This window comes from Bubalus kerabau, chromosome 1 (genome assembly GCF_029407905.1).
Source record: "Bubalus kerabau isolate K-KA32 ecotype Philippines breed swamp buffalo chromosome 1, PCC_UOA_SB_1v2, whole genome shotgun sequence".
NCBI classification, from domain to species: domain Eukaryota; kingdom Metazoa; phylum Chordata; class Mammalia; order Artiodactyla; family Bovidae; genus Bubalus; species Bubalus kerabau.
The window spans coordinates 263409089-263433180 of record NC_073624.1 but is presented as its reverse complement, the minus strand read 5'-3'; the positions used below and the strand labels follow the sequence as shown (position 1 = coordinate 263433180).

At 39.9% G+C, this 24092-nt stretch overlaps 1 protein-coding gene across 3 annotated transcripts in view; it reads left to right on the top strand.

Moving 5' to 3' along the window:
• The window catches only part of KIAA0825 (KIAA0825 ortholog), a 441670-nt gene that overhangs the window by 167946 nt on the left and 249632 nt on the right, over positions 1-24092 (top strand). For all 3 annotated transcript variants that reach the window (XM_055564899.1, XM_055564898.1, XM_055564900.1), the window contains exon 14: positions 15145-15284. In XM_055564899.1, coding sequence (XP_055420874.1) covers positions 15145-15284 — 140 coding nt within the window. The remainder of the gene's footprint in view (positions 1-15144; positions 15285-24092) is intronic.

Genomic DNA, 24092 nt, shown 5'->3' with positions numbered 1-24092 from the left:
CAAATATTGAAAGGGTATATAAACTAACTCTACATTAGAAAACTTTTACTTTGCATCTTTGTATTATAGGATTGTGATTGATTTTAATTTTTATCTGTGCATTTTCTAAATTTCCTATAATGAAAGCAGCTTAATTTTATTAAGGTAAAAATAAATTTTTAAAGGAAAGAGAAACCTCATTTTTTGGAGTTCTTTGATCCACGTGTATTACCCTAGAGCCTCTGTACAGAGGATTTCTAGCTCTGGGCACTTCCTTTACTCCAGTATCCTGTGTCTGGCTGTCCATATTTCTTGAGCTAACCACCATATTGCTGGAAATCCAGAGTGATGTCCTCACAGATCCTTCTTTTCACTCTTCCCTTGTCCTCTCAGCATGGTGTCTTTTCTATTAGGAGCACACCAGGCATCCCTGTCCTTCACCTCTCCCAGAGCTTGCTCAAACTCATGTCCCTTGAGTCAGTGATGCCATTCAGCCATCTCATCCTTTGTCACCCCCTTCTCCACTTGCCCTCCATCTTTCCCAGGATCAGGGTCTTTTCCAATGAATCAGCTCTTCTCATGAGATGGCCAAAGTATAGGAGCTTCAGCATCAGTTCTTCCAATGAGTATTCAGGACTGATTTCCTTTAGGATTGACTGGTTTGATCTCCTTGCTGTCTAAAGGACTCTCAAGAGTCTTCTCTAGCACCGCAGTTCGAAAGCATCAATTCTTTGGCGCTCAGCCTTCTTTATGGTCCAACTCTCACATCCATACATGACCACTGGAAAAGCCATAGCCTTGACTATATGGATCTTTGTCAGCAAAGTGATGTCTCTGCTTTTTAGCACTCTATCTAGGTTCCATAACTTTCCTTCCAAAGAGCAAGCATCTTTGAATGTTATGGCTATTGAGCTCTCTGTTGCCTGTTCCTAGTGTATTATCACGTTCAATTGATTCATCCCCATAGTTCTTTTAGAACCAGTCAGTCTTTCTTTCCAACACATCACAACAACCTTGGTCCATTATTACTATGGACTATTTTTACTATTATTTAATATGTTTTATATTAAATACCATTCTCAGGGAAGGAAATGGCAACCCACTCCAGTATTCTTGCCTGGAGAATCCCACAGACAGAGGAGCCCGGTGGGCTACAGTCCATGGGGTCACAAAGAGTCGGACCCGACTGAGGGACTAACAACAACAACAAAAATACCATTCTACCGCTCGAGAAGAGCCTCTGCCTCTCCCACCCTGCCTGGCTTGTTTCCTGGGGCACCCAGCACTCTTCTCTGCTCTAGTTCTCAGTCTCTTCTCTTGTCTTTAAGACATAGTTATTCTACAGTTTTTGCTTTTACTTATTGCCTGTCCTTAGCTTTCAGTCTTTTGTTTTAAATCTCATTTTCTCTCCTGAAATGCCTTTGGTTCTCTCTTTTGCCTTTTTGAATTCCCCACACAAGTACAGTATGAGCCCCTCTACCCTGACTTCCTGACAGTTATTCTCTCTAACCTTCCTATATAATCTGCTTAGGAAGACCCGATCCACATGATTTATGATCCAACATGTTCAGAGCAGTGGTACAGTCAGAGGAAGCCAGGATAGCAATAAAAGTAATTTCAGAATAACTCATCTTATTGATTTGCATCTGTCAAGCATTGCACTGGGAATTCCTAGGCCACCATGATGTGATCTTAAAAATTTCACCTTTCCATTTCCTCACATATATCAGCTGTTTCTGTGTTTTTACCCCACAAATTAGGCTCCAAACTCCATCCCTCACCTTAGCAACTAAAATGAACCGTTCAGGGAAACACATATGGGTTAAATAATGACGAACTGAAAATAGATTGTGATTTTTATTTTGAAAGGGTGAGGCTGAAACAAAATATTTAATTATGATGCATCTTAGGAATTTAATCACCTATTTGCTTATTTATTTACAGCTGTGCATTGTTTCAGAGAGATTTAAGTTGACTTTTAACAATATTAAGTATATTAAGATAATGAATTAAAAGTAAGTGAGAAGGAAGAAGCAGAGCAAGGAGGACATAAGATTGAGACTTACAACAAGAGTTACAGATGCATAAATAGCTGTATGCATCATAAATTTGTCTATAGGATTTCTAGAGAAAGCCTATGAAGTATATAAATTGGTAAAAATAGAATTGTTCATGTTCTTCTAGAACTCCTGGAATAGTTTAGAAGAGTTTACTTTAGGGAAAGTATATGTATTTTCAAGGCAATAAGTAAAATGTACTGTATTCATTATCCCTAGCAGTAGTAGGCTAGCAATGTGAGTTGATTTAGAAAGGGCAATCAGTTTCATACTAGATTAAACTAAGGCATGTGGGGAATATATTAATCTCAGGATTGATACTATGACAGCATATTGTGCTTTCATATAAATGTTGAAGAGAAAACATTATCTTAGTCAATTATACCATTGTTGCAGTATAATGTTTTTTATTTATTTTCCCAACTTTCATCATCTTGTGGTTCTTTAAATATTTCCAAACACTTTTCAGGTCTTCCTTAGCTAAGTAGGTCATAACCATACACTGAATCCAAGTAGCATAATCAGTGTGAGTAAACAGTCCATTCATTTTACACTGCTCATTTTCTTTTATGATGACAACATGATGTTTTGATTCATGGCCAGTCCATTCTGAGCTGTAGATATTTCTTTCTACTATACTTTTGTTTTCATTATGGTTTTACTCAATGTAATCCTGTTTTGGATTCATATCCTTTTTTTTCCCACTGCCTAAATATTAAGCTACCTTTAGCTTCATTATACTATATGCTATGTGAATCTTTTCCTTTGTGCAATTTACCAAGATGTATTCATTTCATCCTTTCAGTAAATGCATTTTAAAATTTTTCTCCAAGTAAGGCATGTGCTAGGTGTTAGAGGAAAAAGATAGGCAATAAAATTTCTGTCTCCTTTGCAGGTTCATCTACTTTGGCCTGGCCATTAAATATTGAGCATCTTTAGCATTCTATCATAGAACCTTTTCTAGGTGAATTCACACATGCCTGTGGTTTCATGTACTTTTAATTGCCCCCAAATCCATATCTCTAGTTTTAATCTCTCCTAGGACTGCAGACCTACTAACTCGTGTGTGACTCATACATGAATGTCTTCTTCAGATTTATACCCAGTGAACACACACAGACCTCAAGCTCAATATGACCATATTTGAACTTAGGAAACTCCCCTCCCAACTGATCCTCTTTTATTTTATTTCCATTTTGATTTATTGTACCTGCACATGGTTGTATAGAGGCTTCCCAGGTGGCCCTAGTGGTAAAGAAGCCACCTGCTAATGCAGGAGACAGACACGGGTTTGATCCCTGGGTCAGGAAGATCCCCTGTGGAGGGGGTCATGGCAGTCAACTCCAATATTCTTGCCTGAAGAATCCCATGGACAAAGGAGCCTGGTGAGCTACATTCCATGGGGTCGCAAAGTGTCGGACACGACTGATGCGTTTTAGCACACATGCACACACATGGTTGTATAAGCCAGACACCAGGAGGCATCCTGGACACTTCCCTCCTTTTCTCCAAGAGATCCAGTTCATACTGCTGCTAAGTCACTTCAGTCGTGTCCGACTCTGTGTGACCCCATAGACAGCAGGCCACCAGGCTCCCCCGTCCCTGGGATTCTCCAGGCAAGAACACTGGAGTGGGTTGCCATTTCCTTCTCCAACCCATGAAAGTGAAAAGTGAAAGTGAAGTCGCTTAGTCGTGTCCGACTCTTTGTGACCCTGTGGACTGCAGCCTACCAGGCTCCTCCGTCCATGGGATTTTCCAGGCAAGAGTACTGGAGTGGGTTGCCACTGTCTTCTCCCAGTTCATAGTAAGTCTAGTTAATTTTAGCTCCTAATATCTGCTATCCATAGTGCCACCCTGCCTTAGTGCTTCGTCTCTTTCCTGACTACTGCAATGATGCCTCTGTTTCCTCCTATGTATGTGTTGGCTTCCATTTCTAACATTCTCCAAACTACAGCCAGAGACTTCTCAAATCCAAAGCTATTTTCAAAGCTAAATTTTATCATTTCACACTCAACTGTTCACTACCTTCCGTGAATTCCTCTTTATCCTTCAACATGCACACAAAATTTACCATGGCCTGTAAAACCTACATAGATGTGGCTCACCCATCTTTGCAACCTTTTCTCATACCACACTAGCCTGTGATTTTTGCTTTTCACTCATTAGCCTTTTTTATACTTCCTTACCACAAAATATTCCTTTTTGCCACAGGATCTTTGCACATGCCTTACCTTACCCTGAAAGGCCTTCTTCTTTGTTCACTTAGTTAATGTCAATGTAATTTCATATCTCAGCTCCGGCGTGACTTCTGTAGGGAAGCTTTTCATCAACCCCAAAGACTAGTTTACTTCTTACTACATCTTCTAGTAGCATCATGTGCTTTTCCTTGATTGAATTTTCATAGTTGTAATTTCATCTTTATTTGTATGACCATTTAAACTATATATGTATTCCCCACTAAATTCTGTAAAAATAGTGACTGTTTTTTTTTTTTTTTTTTTTTTTTTTACCTATTGTTGTGTCTCTGTCACCTTGCACCTAGAAATCAGCCAGCAAATATTAGTTTACTGAATAAGTGGATTAAGGAACAAATGAGTTACTGTAGCATTGTTTCAGATAGTACCACTTTAAATGGTACATTTAACTCTTTTCAAATATTTGATCTGAGTGGTAAAGCTCAGTGGTGGGAAAAATGGTCTATTGAGGAGGTGTCTTCTAGTAACCTCAGGGCTGAACATCTGGGGAGGAGGACAGAAGAGAACTTTGGTCTCCCAGCAGCTGCTGTCAGGCTGTTCCACAGCACTGAAGAAAAAGGCTTAGAGAACTTGTACTCTGATGAGATGCCAAGCTTTGACATAGAGCCAACAGTCAGGGGAGAAGTAATGAGAGATTTTTGAACACCAAAACTCTTACATGGCTGTTCCAGAGTGTGGATGGACAAGCAGCTGGATCTTTGAAAAGCTTTTCAGAGAAAAAGCCATGTTTGTGGAGCAGTTATTAAAAGAAGTGAAAGTGTCAGGTGAGCTGGATACTTGATGTAGCTAGATATTTCTTCATATCTTTCCTTTTCTATTATGGCTTGAATGTATTATATAAAAAAGAACATAGCAATGGAGCCAGCAATGAGAAGATAAAAGACAACTATAGGTTTTCAGATTAGTCAGACAGGTTTGCAGACTTGTATAGTTTTGTAATTTTGGAAAGTTAAATAGCTTGTATCTTTGTGAGGAAATTGAGATATAAATACAATATGATCATATCGATCCACCTGAAAACAGGGTGCGATACCATGGTCTACTTCACACGTCTTATAACATCTTCTCTTAGCTTCTGAGATATTCCCATGACAGAGTCATGAGGATTTAATTAGCTAGATGCCTACACAGCACCCACCACGTAAGTGCTTACTTAACAGTCATTCAATGCTGCTGTGTTAGGAAAGAACTATGTTTCAGAAAGTGGCAGATCTTATCAGTTATCCAAACATGTTAAAAAGCCAACTCGAAGTGTGATAAAGTGGAAAGATTATTGAACTACTTTCTCGTGGGGTCTCATATCAGAAGTGTGATGTCAGAAGAGACCTTTCTTGAACTCCTCTAATAAGGTATTATTATGTGGTAGACAAGGACCAGAGAAGGCAGTGGCACCCCACTCCAGTACTCTCGCCTGAAAAATCCCATGGGTGGAGGAGCCTGGTAGGCTGCAGTCATGGGGTCACTACGAGTCGGACACGACTGAGCGACTTCACTTTCACTTTTCACTTTCATGCATTGGAGAAGGAAATGGCAACCCACTCCAGTGTTCTTGCCTGGAGAATCCCAGGGATGGGGGAGCCTGGTGGGCTGCCATCTATGGGGTCGCACAGAGTCAGACACGACTGAAGCGACTTAGCAGCAGCAGCAGCAGCAGACAAGAACCAGTAATAGTTAAAGGACCCCAGAGAGATAACTTCTGGTCCTCTAAAGGGATGGTTGAGTGAGTCAGTAGGATCCAGTATCTTAGTGCCCCAGGTGCTAGAATAGCACTTCTGGGGGAGTCCAGAAGTAATCGTTGGCATGAAGTATTGTTTTTAAAATTAAAATTAGATTCTCACATGTTTTTTAGAAATAAGATACACTAACTTGTGAAACTCTAAAGTGTGGAGCTGGGGCTATGAATTTGGGGCACTAATATATCTTTGGATGATTTTTGAGAAATAGGGTCATCCTAAGTGAAAAAGTTTAGTTTACTGAAATCAAGAAATAATTTAGGTCCTTACAGGTCAAACACTTGTTCTTTAAGTTGTGTACCCATTATTATAGATACCGTCAACTCTGAAAAAAATGAGACTGTGTAAGAGTATCCATCTACCTAGGTGGATAAAGTTATTAAAAATCAAAGCAAACCCTATATATAAATGTGCAGATGAACCCTGTCTTATTTCTATTTATTGAATCATCTGTAACTATAAAGATCATAGAGACTTGGCTATACCCATTATATAGATTAAAATGTATGCAAGCATTTTCAATGTTATAAGTACATATAATTTGTACATTCTTGATTGAAATGATGCAGCAAATATTTTGGATTTTTTATCTCCTCAAGCTCTTTTCCTAGGTACTAAAGAGAAAGATGATAGAACTGCTTTAAATATTTCTCTTATTTTCCTAGCGCGATTTGGAAGGATTAGTTTTGGAAAGGCAAAAGTAGAATGGTAACACAGCTTTTCCTTCTCTGCTTTCATTTTCCTACTTTAGGGCTTTTACTCTCGGTTTCTCTTTAGTTACGCCCTTGCCTTTGTTCTCTGAATCATTTAACTTATGGTCTCTGGTATAAATTTGACCCAGTAATCCATGACAGGAACCATCTGGTCAGAATCAGTCCCCAGATACCTTAAATAACATGGCTCCAATTTGGGAATCAGCCTTGAGACCACAAACCTGAGTTTGGGTCAAGAACTTGGTATCCTCAATCAAGGAAGTTGAATAGAGCCAAACATCCTCAAGGCTGAAAATTACAACGTACCCACCAAATATCAACCAGGTTGAATGAAAGAAACACAGGGTAGTGGAATAGCCAAGGATTTTAAAGTCAGGAAAACCTGGGTTCAAAGTCCAGTTGCCATGTTTATTAGCTAAATGACCTTACTCTATTTTCTCAGTCTTCCTGAAACAAACACTGAGATAAATCCCAAGTGTCTACATGCATGTCTTCTTTTCTGTTGTTGTTCAGTCGCTCAGTCGTGTCCGACTCTCTGCAACCCAGTGGACTGCAGCATGCCAGGCCTCCCTTTCCTTCTCTAACTCCCAGAGTTTGCTCAAGCTCATGTTCATTGAGTTGATAATGCATCTAACCATCTCATCCTCTGTCACCCCCTTCTCCTCTTGCCCTCAATCAATCCCAACATCAGAGTCTTTTCTGGTGAGTCAGCTCTTCACATCAGGTGGCTAAACTATTGGAGCTTCAGCTTCCATATCAGTCCTTCCAATGGGTATTCAGGACTGACTGACTTTAGGATTAACTGTTTTGATCTCCTTGCTGTCCAAGGGACACTCAAGAGTCTGCTCCAGCACTACAGTTTGAAAGCATCAATTCTTTAGCACTCAGCATTCTTTAAGGTCCGGCTCTCACATCCGTACATGACTCCTGATGTCTTATTTTATATTTCCCCAAGAAGCAGTCCTCGAGACAAGGATTGAGGTGAGAATAGTTTATTTTCTAAGTGGAAGAAACACTCAATGGGAGTAGATGAGACAAAGAAAGACAGCAGATCAAGAGCAGTGTAATCATAGGAGTAACTGGAACTTAAACCTTCTGGGGAAATTCTTGGAGCCAGTATGAAAGGCATCTCACAGAGTTATTTTGCCAAAGAAACAAATATGCTGAGGGATTTATTAGAAACTTTCATCAGTTATCGGCTGAAGGCTACTCTGGAGGTGTTAATTTGCTGGCACTTCCAGCCTGCCTTGTTGGAAGGTAGAGAAATGCAGATTCTGACAGCATAAGGCAGGTCAGTGCCAACTGAGTGGGAAGGGCAAGAGGACGTGGGGACACTGACATTTGGGCTAACCCTGGTACCACTGACATCCGCTACTCGTTATTTAAGTTCTCTGGACCTTATCATTGATTCTTCAAGGTGTGATGGCTGGTGGGAAAACTAAACAAAACAAAACAAAAGTTTTATTATGCTTGAGTTAATGGGACAAACTAGCATATCCCCGGCTGTCATTATTCCTGAGTCCGCAAGTTCTCATCATCATTACATTCCTCTACCACTTATTCTGGCTTCCCCTCCCCCTCGGTCATCTGTTGAGTGTGTTGCTTACCTAGCACAGACACTGAGACCCTCCTTGAGATGCTGAACCATGACTGCCATTCCCTGATCAGAATGTGGTTACTTTGGCCACCTACTTATGCTTGTTAGCAGTCATGAGAGCATCATTTCTTGACTCCCTGGTGGATCCCTTGACATACAAATATACGCCTCCCTGCTCCCCATGTGCAGTAGCGACTCTAGCTCCTCGGTGATAATCAGAGTTATCACCCTTACGGGTATAGTGGCTCCTTTGCCTGCTAGATTACTGGCATGGGAATCCAAAAATAACTGGATGATGGCAGGTATAACATTATATTTAGTAGAATTTTAATGGTCCCTGGTAGAGGTTGCCTTCCTAAACTCACTCCACCATAGACACCAGGATCTCCACTTCCCCAGACACTGTGGGGAGTTATGGGAATGGAAAACATAAATTCCCAGTGGATAATCAGGAGCTCTGGTGAGAAGGTGGCTTCTAGTATCATTCAGAGAGAACTCTCACCCTTGGCTCCTGGACTTATGTAGTTTATCTCTTAGGGACGTGGAACCATATAATGGCTGTTCATTTAAAGTAAATATCTAGTCTTGAAAAACAGCACCCACCATCGCTTGGTTTTATCCCAAGCTGTGTGTTTCAGAGTCCGTTCTAATGTTCCCCTATTCTGACAGCTTCTGCATGTTTTGTGTATAGTAGGGGCAGGGACCCCCAAGGTCATGTGACCTGAACAGTGAGGCTAATTGTATTGTAGTCTGACTTTCCTTTGGAGAAGAAAAAGGCACCCCACTTCAGTACTCTTGCCTGGAAAATCCCATAGACTGAGAAACCTGGGTAGGCTTATAGTCCATGGGGTTGCAAAGAGTGGGACACGACCGAGCAGCTTCACTTCACTTCACTTCACTGACTTTACTACAGTCTTTTCATACCCTGTGCTCCATGCACAGCTGTGGTTGAAAGTCAGGCCATTGTTCACTTATAGGTCTAGCATTTTTAAACTTTATACTGCGGTGTGACCACATGCTAAAAAATAACAGAAATTGCAGATGAACTACTTGATGTGCTAGGCTTAGTTGCTCAGTCATGTCCAACTCTTTGCAACACCATGGACTGTAACCCTCCAGGCTCCCCTGTCCATGGGGCTTCTCCAGGCAAGAATACTGGAGTGGGTTGCCATGCCTGCCTCTAGGGGATCTTCCTAACCCAGGGATCAAACTCAGGTCTCCCACAATGCAGGCAGATTCTTTACCATCTGAGCCACCAGGGAAGCCCAAGAATACTGTATTTGGTAGCCTATCCCTGCTCCAAACTACTTGATACATTTTCATAAAGTAAACACACCCAAATACAACTAAGATTTTTCACAGAGATTCCATAATGATTTGTTAGTTTCACAAACAGGTAATTTTTGAGCCCCTTTATTGCCTGGATTTGAAAGAGTTCTTAGGCCTCTTCATGCCCAGAAATGCAGCACTGTATGAGTATAAGCCTGATATAACCCAGCCATAAATTTGTCCTGTCTGCTAATGTAGGATTTATGAGTTCCAGTGGATTTATCAATTCTGTTCTCTTCTTTGTATTATAGTGGAATTCAACATGTACATATTTGATACATACATATATAAAAAAAATTTCCTTTTTGTCATTTTCTGTGAGGCTCATCTCACTTTCACAGCTCCACCAGCTCAAAGGATGAGGGAACATATGCTTCTCCATATGCCCAGTGCAGACTCCTCAATGCATTTATTACTCGGAGCTCAGTGACTGAGGAATGTTTGTAATCTTTTATTTTTTTCTTATAGTGAGTCACTCTACTGTACATTTCAAAATCTGTGATAAGTGGAAAGATCCAAGAACTGAGGTACATTTCAACAAACAGCTTCCCATCTGGTAAACGAGAGGTTTTATTTATAACCAGGTATTCGGATACTGCTGTATGAAATGACATTCAAATTATCTTGCCTTATTCCGTGTCTGAAAGGCCTGAGCAAAAACATAACCCTTCCTCCAGTTCATTCTCCATACTGCAGCCAGGTCAGGAATCCCGTCTGCCTTAAAACGCTTTAACAGGTCCAAAGTCTCCACCTTGGCTCCTCCATGATCTGGCCCCTATCTCCTTCTTCAAACTGTCTCTCAATATCCCCTTCCTTTTCTAAACTCCATCGGATTGGATATTCCAGTTCATTAAATGTATCCTTCAAGTCAGCACTCAGCTCAAGCGAAACAGATAGGTAGGAAATGTTCAAAAACTAAGTCAATATTAATATGCAACTTACAATTAGCTTTTTTTCATCTACCAAGCAAGTTGCCTGAAGTCAGCACTTGGGGTTTAGGATGGAAACAGGGACAGCCATTGGGAGGATATGCTTCAATATTTCATTCCAAGGGGCTCACCAAGTGGATTCTTCCTTTGGTACCACATTTGGAATGACTGCAAGAACCAGACCAACCTGAGAACACCCAAAGGAATTCAGAGCTGCTAAACTGACAGATGTGCTTCCTCTGGTCTGAGAGCCAAATAACTCCCTGCTTTTCTCTTTATCACCCATCTAGGGCACAGGTTTTCCTAGATAACACTGCCTCACCAGTTACTGGGGAGTTTCTCTGGTTTGAATTAATGTTATCAGAGGCTCATATGGAAAGCCTGAGCTGGTCCAAAGCTCAGGTGATTTTGTGCATCATAAGGTTGTGAGATGTTCCAAATGCCCAGCCGAGTCAAGGGGGAGATGTTTTGAAATTTCATTTTGTCTTTAAATGCTCTCACTTTTGTTTAAACTAGCATTCTGGCAATGCATCCTCTTTTTTTTTTTTTTTTTTTTTTTTTTAAGAGTTTGTCTATTTATGAGCAGATGAGTCAATCAGCTAACATTTACAGAGCCCTTAAACATGCTTACTTCTTTGGTAGGAGCTTTGGGGTATAAACTAAGTGTGCCCATGAGGCTTGAATCTGAGTAGAGAGATAAAGCCTTTATTAATGAAATAATAAACTGCTAAAATCTGTATACCCTGCTACCCGTGCTCCAAAAAGCACTGCCTTCCACAGTGGTTCTCAAACCCTGGTGTGCATCAGCATCTCCTGGAGAGGGCTTCTTAAAGTACAGATTTCTGGGGCCCATTCCCAGAATTACTCTTGGGATAAGACCTGGGAAATTGCATTTTTCACAAGTTCCCAGGTGATGCTGATGTTGTTGGTCCAGGGCCCAGGCTTTGGAAAACTTTGGTCTAGACCATGTGGATGGTTTTCATCTTGAAATGATGCCACAAATCATCTCTCAGCGATTTCCTTTGTTCTGCTTTCTTCCACCTAAAGCACACATATGGTTCTCTCAGTCACACCTTGACATTGCTCCTTCCTTCCCGCTGCCACCCTCCTTATTCCCGCCATCCTTATGGCCACAGTCAGACTGAGTTTGGTCATTTCCTGCACTTTGTTGTTGTTTTTGATGTTGTTCAGTTGATAAGTCGTGTCCGACTCTTTTGCGACCCCACGGACTGTAGCCCACCAGCCTCCTCCGTCCATGGGATTTCCCAGGCAAGAATACTGGAGTGGGTAAGCCGATCTGAGATGCTGTGACCTTTAGCCAATCTAAACCTTGAGACTTTAAAAGGAAAAAGGGAATAATGTTATCAGGTTTTAGTTTCTACCTTATTTCCTTATCTCCAGATTCATTGGTAAACTAATGTGGTGATCTGGGGGACCTGATTTTAATTTTCTATTCACCACAGATGATAGTTTCCCAACTAATTTACATTGGAATTACTTCTCTTTGATAAATTGATTACTCAGGGGACATTCCCTGGTGGTCCAGTGGTTACGACTTCACCTTCCTGTGCAGGAGTTGCAGGTTTGATCCCTGGTGGAGGAGCTAAGATCCCGCATGCCTTACTGCCACAACACTAAAACATAAAACAGAAGCAACACTGTAATAAATTCAATAAAGACTTTAATAATGGTCCACATCAGAAAAAAAATCTTAAAAAAAAAGACCAACTGATTACCCAAGTAGGTAGCAGTGTGACTCTTAAGAGTTGTTCTGGAGTTGAGCTGTAGGAGTTGCTTGTATATTTTTGAGATTAGTTGTTTGTCAGTTGCTTCATTTGCTATTATTCTCTCCCATTCTGAAGGCTGCCTTTTCACCTTGCTAATAGTTTCCTTTGATGTGCAGAAGCTTTTAAGTTTAAATAGGTCCCCTTTATTTTTGCTTTTATTTCCAATATTCTGGGAGGTGGGTCATAGAGAATCCTGCTGTGATGTATGTCGGAGAGTGTTTTGCCTATATTCTCCTCTAGGAGTTTTATAGTTTCTGGTCTCACGTTGAGATCTTTAATCCATTTTGAGTTTATTTTTGTGTATAGTGTTAGAAAGTGTTCTAGTTTCATTCTTGTAAGTGGTTGACCAGATTTCCCAGCACCACTTGTTAAAGAGATTGTCTTTAATCCATTGTATATTCTTGCCTTCTTTGTCAAAGATAAGGTGTCCATATGTGCGTGGATTTATCTCTGGGCTTTCTATTTTGTTCCATTGATCTATATTTCTGTCTTTGTGCCAGTACTATACTGCCTTGATAACTGTGGCTTTGTAGTAGAGCCTGAAGTCAGGTAGGTTGATTCCTCCAGTTCCATTCTTCTTTCTCAAGATCGCTTTGGCTATTCGAGGTTTTTTGTATTTCCATACAAATTGTGAAATTATTTGTTCTAGCTCTGTGAAGAATACTGTTGGTAGCTTGATAGGGATTGCATTGAATCTATAGATTGCTTTGGGTAGTATACTCATTTTCACTATATTGATTCTTCCAATCCATGAACATGGTATATTTCTCCATCTATTAGTGTCCTCTTTGATTTCTTTCACCAGTGTTTTATAGTTTTCTACATATAGGTCTTTAGTTTCTTTAGGTAGATATATTCCTAAGTATTTTATTCTTTCCGTTGCAATGGTGAATGGAATTGTTTCCTTAATTTCTCTTTCTGTTTTCTCATTATTAGTGTATAGGAATGCAAGGGATTTCTGTGTGTTGATTTTATATCCTGCAACTTTACTATAGTCATTGATTAGTTCTAGTAATTTTCTGGTGGAGTCTTTAGGGTTTTCTGTGTAGAGGATCATGTCATCTGCAAATAGTGAGAGTTTTACTTCTTCTTTTCCAATTTGGATTCCTTTTATTTCTTTTTCTGCTCTGATTGCTGTGGCCAAGACTTCCAAAACTATGTTGAATAGTAATGGTGAAAGTGGGCACCCAAAAATATACAAGCAACTCCTACAGCTCAACTCCAGAAAAATAAATGACCCAATCAAAAAATGGGCCAAAGAACTAAATAGACATTCTCCACAGAAGACATACAGATGGCTAACAAACACATGAAAAGATGCTCAACATCACTCATTATCAGAGAAATGCAAATCAAAACCACTATGAGGTACCATTTCACACCAGTCAGAATGGCTGCGATCCAAAAGTCTACAAGCAATAAATGCTGGAGAGGGTGCGGAGAAAAAGGAACCCTTTTACACTGTTGGTGGGAATGCAAACTAGTACAGCCACTATGGAGAACAGTGTGGAGATTCCTTAAAAAACTGGAAATAGAACTGCCTTATGATCCAGCAATCCCACTGCTGGGCATACACACTGAGGAAACCAGAAGGGAAAGAGACACGTGTACCCCAGTGTTCATCGCAGCACTGTTTATAATAGCCAGGACATGGAAGCAACCTAGATGTCCATCAGCAGATGAATGGATAAGAAAGCTGTGGTACATATACACAATGGAGTACTACTCAGCCATTAAAAAGAACACATTTGAATCAGTTCTAATGAGGTGGATGAAACTGGAGCCTATTATACAGAGTGAAGTAAGCCAGAAAGAAAAATACCAATACGGTATACTAATGCATATATATGGAATTTAGAAAGATGGTAACAATAACCCTGTGTACGAGACAGCAAAAGAGACACTGATGTATAGAATAGTCTTATGGACTCTGTGGGAGAGGGAGAGGGTGAGAAGATTTGGGAGAATGGCATTGAAACATGTGTAATATCATGTATGAAACGAGTTGCCAGTCCAGGTTCTATGCACGATACTGGATGCTTGGGGCTGGTGCACTGGGACGACCCAGAGGGATGGTGTGGGGAGGGAGGAGGGAGGAGGGTTCAGGATGGGGAACACATGTATACTTGTGGTGGATTTGTTTTGATATTTGGCAAAACTAATACAGTGTTTCAGGTTTAAAAATAAAATAAAATTAAAAACACACACACACACACACACACACAAAAGAGTTGTTCTGATAATTGCCTGTTGACTTATGGCCTTACATATTAAAAAATTAGATTATGGTTGTTCTCTGACAGAAGCTTTGAATTCCTTTCATTTTATCAACAATCATTGTACATGGCAAATTAGCAGCTAAAACATACTGTAACATCTTTCTGTGAATAATGAAAGAAGTTCATAACACATAGTAGGCACTCATGTATTTGTCAAATGAACAAATAAATGCATTCAAAAATGCATAAATCATTTTTATTTTGCTCCATGAAACTAAAACATAGTTCTGTGAAATGTAGGCATGGTTATTTTGTATCAGTTTTAAAATTGGCAGGCTACCAAATGTTAATTTGCTTTTAGCTAGTAGAGATTAAATGTAATTCCTTCCCTGAGCAACCCTGAAGTAAGCAAGCATGAAAGCATTTTCACAGTAATCTGGGAGGAATTGACATTTAAAGGAGTTAGCATTACATCTGTACTTTAAAGCTATTAATTTCATAGATAAATTAACTTCATTACTCCATCTTTATCTTGCGTTTTGAAAGGACTCCATCAGCTGGACGACTGACAGCCGAGGGTCAACTGAAACTGCTCTTATCCCAGCCAGGTTGTAATTGGAACCTGCTTCTGGAAACCCTACTGCATCACGATGGTCTTTTACTAAGAATCTTGCTAAAGAGCTCAAGTGAGTATTTGTAGTTTTGAGAATGTCCTGAAAAAAACTCAGTCATTGTTCAAGTTGAATGGAATGTTTTTTCCTACTTGAATGTTGGTAGGGCAGTGATACCAACTGTGTTATACCAATAGGCAGTGGGGTTAGCAGCAGCAAAAATATTGAATCACTTTATAAACCTATCGGAAAGGTTTTCTTTCAGGGATAGTCTGAATGAGGGAAAACAATATTTTTATATGATACTGTTCTATCATAACTGTCATAATATAAGAGATGTGTCAATATTTGGGGTTTGAAATGCCTAAGAACATATTATGGGAACGCGGTTATATGTTCAAAACAGAAGTCTCAGTTGGACCTGAGAGAGAGAGATTACGATTGTTTTTGACCCACATTAAGCACTTCAGTGGATCATGAAAAATGCTTATGTAACTTATGAACAAGCAAGTGTGGCTTGCCTCCGTGTCCACTGGGGCATGGAGAAGTAGTCGTGAGAAAATTATGAATGGAAATTGAGGAGTAATGGAAGCCCATACTTCTCTTAATTAGACTTTCTTTTCTCCCCTGTAAGCACTATTTTAGAAGATGGTAAGCAATGTTATGCCAATCTAACATTATGTCCTGCTGTTCTCCTGCTACATCTATAAAGAGTTTTCTAACTGTCTTTACATCCCTATGCATTTCTTCTGCTATATACTACACACATAGCCAGATTCATTTTATCAGTCATTAGGTTCAGTATAGTCTTCCCTATTCAAAATATTTTTTTTCTCTCGTCCCCTATCACTTACAGGAACAAATCCCTAAGCTTTGGCTGTTCAAGTATGACCCCAGACTAGTTTTGTAACCCATTTCCCCACTGTTCCCTTGTGTGTGCACGAGCACACACACTCACACACATTCCAGCCATTGTCCACAGAAGCCCATGTACATGCTGCTTCTAGGCTTCCCTGGTGGTTCTGGTACGGAATCTGCCTGCCATGCAAGAGAACACCTGCAATGCAGGAGATGCAGGTTGGATCCCTGGTTCTGGAAGGTCCCCTGGAGAAGGAAATGGCAACTCACTCCAGTATTCTTGCCTGGAGAATCCCATGGACAGAGGAGCCTGGAGGGCTACAGTTCATGGGGTTGCAAGAGTCAGACACGACTTCGTGACTAAATCACCACCGCCACCACGTGTTCCTTCCACACCTTGCTCACCCATTTTTCCAACTTGAGAGACCCACCTAGCCTCCACCAGTGGATGAGGGCCTGCTAAGCTCTAGATCTCTGAACACCGTCTCACACTGATCTCTCCCTGCCTTGAACTTCACAGTGCCTGTTATGGCGGCTACTGCTCGTCACTTAGTCTGCCTTATATTGTTACTATATTTGTATGTTAACAAGGCAAAAGCTACCAGGCCCTACCGGCCTGTTGTATACAAAACAAGGTTCACAGCATCCCCTTCCAGATTGTTCCAGTCATTTCTGGAATATTTGCTTTCTCAGATCTGCCCACAACCAGTTCCCCATAGTTTTCTCTTCTGCTCGCCTTGAGGTTTGTTTCCCAAAAACCACATAGGGGAGGTGTCCTACTGCTGAGCCCTCTGCTTCTCTCCTGGCGCTCCCAAATCCAGAAATCTTGTGGTGCCAAAGGGCACTGTGAGTCCTCCAGCCTCACCATGTTCCAAGCAGAGGTTTGGAGATTACCTCTCCTCCAACCCTGAATCGAACTTTATTCTCTGAGCCCCCGAGCCTTAAATCTCACAAAGTTCAACTGAAAGCAGGATCTTCAGCTTCAATATCTTGAACTCCACTCTCTTAAAGGCAAAACAGGTGCTAGGGGAATTAATTGGTCAAATAGCCAACATATATTGTTCACTTGTTAACTCTTAGGCACTCTGCAAGGCACCTCACATTTACTATCTAATTTGGATAAGAAAGCTGTGGTACATATACACAATGGAGTATTATTCAGCCATTAAAAAGAATACATTTGAATCAGTTCTAATGAGGTGGATGAAACTGGAGCCTATTATACAGAGTGAAGTAAGCCAGAAAGAAAAACACCAATACAGTATACTAACGCATATATATGGACTTTAGAAAGATGGTAACAATAACCCTGTGTACGAGACAGCAAAAGAGACACTGATGTATAGAACAGTCTTATGGACTCTGTGGGAGAGGGAGAGGGTGGGAAGATTTGGGAGAATGGCATTGAAACATGTAAAATATCATGTATGAAATGAGTTGCCAGTCCAGGTTCGATGCACGATACTGGATGCTTGGGGCTGGTGCACTGGGACGACCCAGAGGGATGGAATGGGGAGGGAGGAGGGAGGAGGGTTCAGGATGGGGAACACATGTATACCTGTGGCAGATTCATTTTGATATTTGGCAAATCTAATACAGTTATGTTAAGTTTAAAAATAAAATAAAATTAAAAAAAAAAAAGAAAAAAAAAAAACCTATAAAGTAAGTATAATTATTTTCATCATGTTAAAAATAGCATTAGAGTTTAAGATACTGTTATTTGCCAAGAGACACATGTAGCTGAGAAATGGTGGGTAACCTGGAATTCTGAACCCAACCTGGCACGTTCTTTCCCCTACAATTCTATACAAATATTCTTGCAGATTAAGTCCTAGAGTGGGCCACGGGTATCTGGAAGAACTGTAATCTCTCCAGTCTCAGGTTGAATCAATCCAGACACCCCAGTGCACATGCATGTAACTGCTCTTGCCAGCCAGGTAGTCAGTGGTGATCACAGATTTTTATTTTTATATTTTCCGCAAGATAGCATAGTGCTTTTTACGGAAAAAGTGCAGTGATTGCTCAGCGATTAGTTGGAATATAAAATATGGAGTTTCACTTAAACTTTATAATCTGAACTTTCAGGTAAGGTGACTACTCAACATGGATAGTATCTGACATGGCTGGAGAGTTACTCTAATGTTAATATGATCATTAAAGCTCATGAACATGGTCCTAGAAGAGAAATAGTCTCCTTTTAATAGAGTTATATAGTTCAGCCTAGAAAAGCAATTGTGATAAAACACTGGGCTATTCTAATGTAGCCACTAAGTATAGGGATAGTGATTGTGGTTAAATGAATAACCAGGTTTTCTTGCAAAAGAATTCTACATTTATATTACATCTACTTTTTGTATATATAACATGATGTTGTTTTTGAGGGACTTAAAAGTTATCAATGGTACCATACTGTAGCTCCCTCAGTTCTGGTTCTTATGGAGTACAGAAGTGCATTTACCCAGCCTGCTAAAATATCTTACCAGTTTTTGTAAAGGTTGTTATGTTTGATCTTAGCTGCTTTGGTATTGTCTTGTATTAATTTTGTTAGCTACTTCATTAGCGTAAGGATGAAGTGACAGAATTTACTGATCAATTGATTGACTGACTTATTAAACTCCATTAGAAACCTTGTCACTTTAAGTTAGAAACAATATGCTCAGGGAATCTTATTAACTAGACTAAGGTCAAAATTATTATGCACCTAAAAATACATATGTAATATTTTTTCAGAGATTTTCTCTTCATTCAATACCATTTGGTATATTAGAAGTTTGATCATATCTTTAGGAAAGCAAAATTTTAGAGTGAAATGTTCTGATTAGGTGTTTCAAGCAACATAACTATTGGCCTGTTTATGGGAGACTTTTCTTTATGAATAGTCTCTTTTTAGTCTAATAGATAAAATTTAACTTTTGTTAAATTGGCTCAGGAATAAGAATGGAGATTATAAATGCACATTTTTATTGAATGTATTTTAAAAACAAAGTCCTCTTCACCCAATAAGCAATTTTTAAATTCTGTTAGGTAAAGTTCTTTTTTTGGATAGACAACCATATATTATAAACATTAAAATATAAGGGGTTTGTGTCTGTAGCTTTAGGTCTTGCTCTCTGAAAATGAGCAAGTGGTGGATGTGGCAGGTGATGGAAGTAAAGTCCGATGCTGTAAATAACAATATTGCCTAGGAACCTGGAATGTGAGGTCCATGAATCAAGGTAAATTAGAAGTGGTCAAACAGGAGATGGCAAGAGTGAACATCGACATTCTAGGAATCAGTGAACTACAATGGACTGGAATGGGCAAATTTAATTCAGATGACCATTGTATCTTCTACTGTGTGCAAGAATCCCTTAGAAGAAATGGAATAGCCCTCACAGTCAACAAAAGAGTCCAAAACACAGTACTTGGGGACAATACCGAAAATGACAGAATGATCTCTGTTCGTTTCTAACTCAAACCATTCATATGACAGTAATTCAAGTCTATGCCCAAACCAGTAATGCTGAAAAGCTGAAGTTGAACAGTTCTATGAAGACCTATAAGACCTTCTAGAACTAACACCCAAAAAAGATGTCTTTGTAATCAGAGGTGACCTGAATGCAAAAGTAGGAAATCAAGAGATACCTAGGTAACAGGAGAGTTTGGCCTTGGAGTACAAAATGAGGCAGGGCAAAGGCTCACAGTTTTGCCAAGACAGCACACTGATCATACCAAACACCCTCTTCCAACAACACAGGAGAAGACTCTACACATGGACATCACCAGATGGTCGATACCGAAATCATATTGATTATATTATTTGCAGCCAAAGATGGAGAAGCTCTATACAGTCAACAAAAACATGACCAGGAGCTCACTGTGGCTCAGATCATGAACTCCTTATGGCAAAATTGAGACTGAAATTGAAGAAAGTAGGGAAAACCACTACACAATTCAGGTATGACCCAAATCAAAACCCTTATGATTATATAGTGGAAATGACAAATAGATTCAAGGGATTAGATCTGATAGACAGAGTGCCTGAAGAACAATGGACCGAGGTTCATAACATTGTACAGGAAGCAGTGATCAAAACCATCAACCAGAAGAAGAAATGCAAAAAGGCAAAATGGTTGTCTGATGAAGCCTTACAAATAGCTGAGAAAAGAAGAGAAGCGAAAGGTAAAGGAGAAAAGGAAAGATATAAGCATCTGAATACAGAGTTCCAAAGAATAGCAAGGAGAAATAAGAAAACCTTCCTAACTGATCAGTGCAAAGAAATAGAGGAAAATAATAGAATGGGAAAGACTAGAGATCTCTTGAAGATATTTAGAGATACCAAGCAAACATTTCATGCAAAGATGGGCACAATAAAGGACAGAAATGCTGTGGACCTAACAAAAGGAGAAAATATTAAGAAAAGGTGGCAAGAATACACAGAAGAACTATACAAAAAAGATCTTCATGACCCAGATAACCACGATGGTGTGATCACTCACTAGAGCCAGACATGCTGGAATGCTAAGTAAAGTGGGCCTTAGGAAGCATCACTGTGAACAAAGCTAGTGGAGGTGATGGAATTCCAGCTGAGCTATTTCAGATCCTAAAAGATGATGCTGTTAAAGTGCTGCACTCAATATGCCAGCAAATTTGGAAAACTCAGCAGTGGTCACAGGACTTGAAAGGTCAGTTTTCATTCCAATCCCAAAGAAAGACAATGCCAAAAATGTTCAAACTACCGCACAATTGCACTCATCTCACATGCTAGTAAAGTAATGCTCAAAATTCTCCAAGCTAGGCTTCAACAGTATATGAACCAAGAACTTTCAGCTGATCAAGCTGGATTTAGAAGAGGCAGAGGAACCAGAGATCAAATTGCCAACATCTACTGGATCATAGAAAAAAGCAAGAGAGTTCCAGAAAAACATCTACTTTGGCTTTTTTGACTATGCTAAAGCCTTTTTCTGTGTGGATCACAACAAACTGTGGAAAATTCCTTCAAGATATGAAAATAGTAGACCTCCTGACCTTCCTTCTGAGAAATCTATATGCAGGTCAAGAGGCAACAGTTAGAATCGGACATGGAACTACAGACTGGTTCCAAATTGGGAAAGGAGTACATCAGGCTGTATATTGTCACCCTGCTTGTTTAACTTATATGCAGAGTACAGCATCTGAAAGGCCTGGCTGGATGAAAAACAAGCTGGAATCAAGATTCCAAAGAGAAATATCAATAACCTCATATATGCAGATGACACCACCCTAATGGAAGAAAGTGAAGAGGAACTAAAAAGCCTCTTGATGAATGTGAAAGAAGAGTGTGAAACAGTTGATTTAAAATTCAACATTCAGAAAGCTAAAATCATGGCATCTGTCCCATCACTCCATGGCAAATTGATGGGAAAACAATGGAAGCAGTGACATACTTTATTTTCTTGGGTTCCAAAATCACTGCAGATGGTAGCTGCAGCCATGAAACTTAAAGATGCTTGCTCCTTAGAAGATAAGCTATGACCTACCTAGACAGCATATTAAAAAGCAGAGTCATTAGTTTGCAACAAAGGTCTGTATAGTCAAAGCTATGGTTTTTCCAGTAGTTACGTATGGATGTGAGAGTTGGACTATAAAGAGGGCTGAGCACCGAAGAATTGATGCTTTTGTACTGTGGTGTTAGAGAAGACTCTTGAGAGTCCCTTGGACAGCAAGGAGATCAAACCAGTCCATCCTAAAGGAAATCAGTTTTGAATATTCATTGGGAAGACTGATGCTGAAGCTGAAAGTCCAATACTTTGGCCACCTGTTGGGAAGAGCTGACTTGTTGAAAAGGTCCTGATACTGGGAAAGATTGAAGGCAGGAGGAGAAGGGGATGACAGTGGAAGAGATGGTTGAATGGCATCGCCAACTCTATGGACTTGAGTTTGAGCAAGCCCTGGGAGTTAGTGATGGACAGGGGAGCGTGGCATGCTCCAGTCAATGGGGTCACAAAGAGTCAAACATGGCGGAACCACTGAACTGAACTATGAAAATGATTTACCAGAATTTCTATTTATTTTAAGAAGAATCCGCAGAGTATATACATAAATAACTTTTTTGTAATATGAGATACAACTCACTGAGTGTCATAAAATAGCAAAATTTAATAAATAAATGTATAGTAAACTTTTAATTTATAATATGTGCTTCATAGGCTGCAAGCTTCTAGAAAGTTTGGCTAAGGTTCAGTGGACTTGAGAAGGTAATGTTTGTTGGTTTTATTTTTAAGATGGGGTATTCTAAATTTGAAGGAAGAAACCTCAGATTTTAAATTTATAAGACATTATTTTGGATTACTGATGTTAAAAACCCAAGGCAGTTGTTTTGGCATTACCTCACTGAGGCCACATAGCCTTAACCAGTGTCTGACTTGTGACATCAAAGGAACAAATTTCTGGCAATTTCCCAGTTGTTAGCAGCTGGCCTTTTCCTGCTAGTGACATTTGAATGAAGTGTGACTAACCCTCTTTCCTTTGCCCATTGCCCCAAGAATGATCCTCAGTGAAATTTCTTGGCTTCTGGTGATTTTCAGTTGTAATATAACAACCACAACAAACTAGAAAATACATAATTTTTAACATGTTCCAGACACTGCCTCTAAGTACTTTAAATGTGTTCACTCACTGAATCCTCAAAACAACTCTGTGTGGCAGGTACAATTATCTCCATTTTATAGAGGCAGAAGGTAAGACAGAGAAATCAAGTCATTTGTCCAAGTTACACGCCTCATAATTGGCAAAGCAGGATTTAAGGCAAAGCTGGTGTTCAGAGACTGTGCCTTCACCCACCACACTGCAGAGCATTGCAGCAGAGCCACAGAAAGCTCACAAAATTACAGAGAGGCTCAATTCATGAAAGCTATCAGGAGCCTCTGTCGTGGTTAATATTGGTAGTACATTCTGTACTTTTCAACCATGTAACACAGTGCCTAAGGGTAATCAAGAAACAGATCTACAGAAAATTCTATATAAATCACTGCTACCACTACAAAGGGTTGGTTAACTTAAAATGAATGAAAGTGTTGGTCGCTCAGTCATTTTCTACTCTTTGCAACTCCATGGACTGTAGTCCGTGACTACTGCCAGACTCCTCTGTCCATGGCATTATCAAGGCAGGAATACAGGATTGTGTACACAGAAGCACTATAGAAAAATGATCTTCCTGACCCAGATAACCATGATGGTATGATCACTCACCTAGAGCCAAACATCCTGGAATGTGAAGTCAAGTGATGCCTTAGGAAGCATCACTACGAACAAAGCTAGGAGAGGTGATGGAATTCCAGTTGAGCTCTTTCAAATCCTAAGAGATGATGCTGTGAAAGTGCTGCACTCAATATGCCAGCAAATTTGGAAAACTCAACAGTGGCCACAAGACTGGAAAAAGTCAGTTTTCATTCCAATCCCTAAGAAAGGCAATGCCAAAGAATGTTCAAACTACCACACAGTTGCACTCATCTCACAAGCTAGTAAAGTAATGCTCAAAATTCTCCAAGCCAGGCTTCAACAATACGTGAACCATGAATTTCCAGATATTCAAGGTGGATTTAGAAAAGGCAGAGGAACTAGAGATCCAACATCCGTTGGATCATCGAAAAAGCAAGAGTTCCAGAAAAACATCTACTTCTGTTTTATTGATTACGCCAAAGCCTTTGACTGTGTGGATCACAACAAACTAGGAAAATTCTGAAAGAGATGGGAATACCAGACCTTCCTCCTGAGAAATCTGTATGCAGATCCAGAGAAACAGTTAGAACTGGACATACAACAACAGACTAGTTCCAAATTGGGAAAGGAGTACGTCAAGGCTGTATATTGTCACCCTGCTTTTTTAACTTATATGCAGAGCACATCATGCAAAATGCCAGGCTGGATGAAGCACAAGGTGGAGTCAAGATTGCCGGGAGAAATATCAATAACCTCAGACATGCAGATGACACCACCTTATGGCAGAAAGTGAAGAAGAACTAAAGAGCCTCTTGATGAAAGTGAAAGAGGAGCATGAATAAGCTG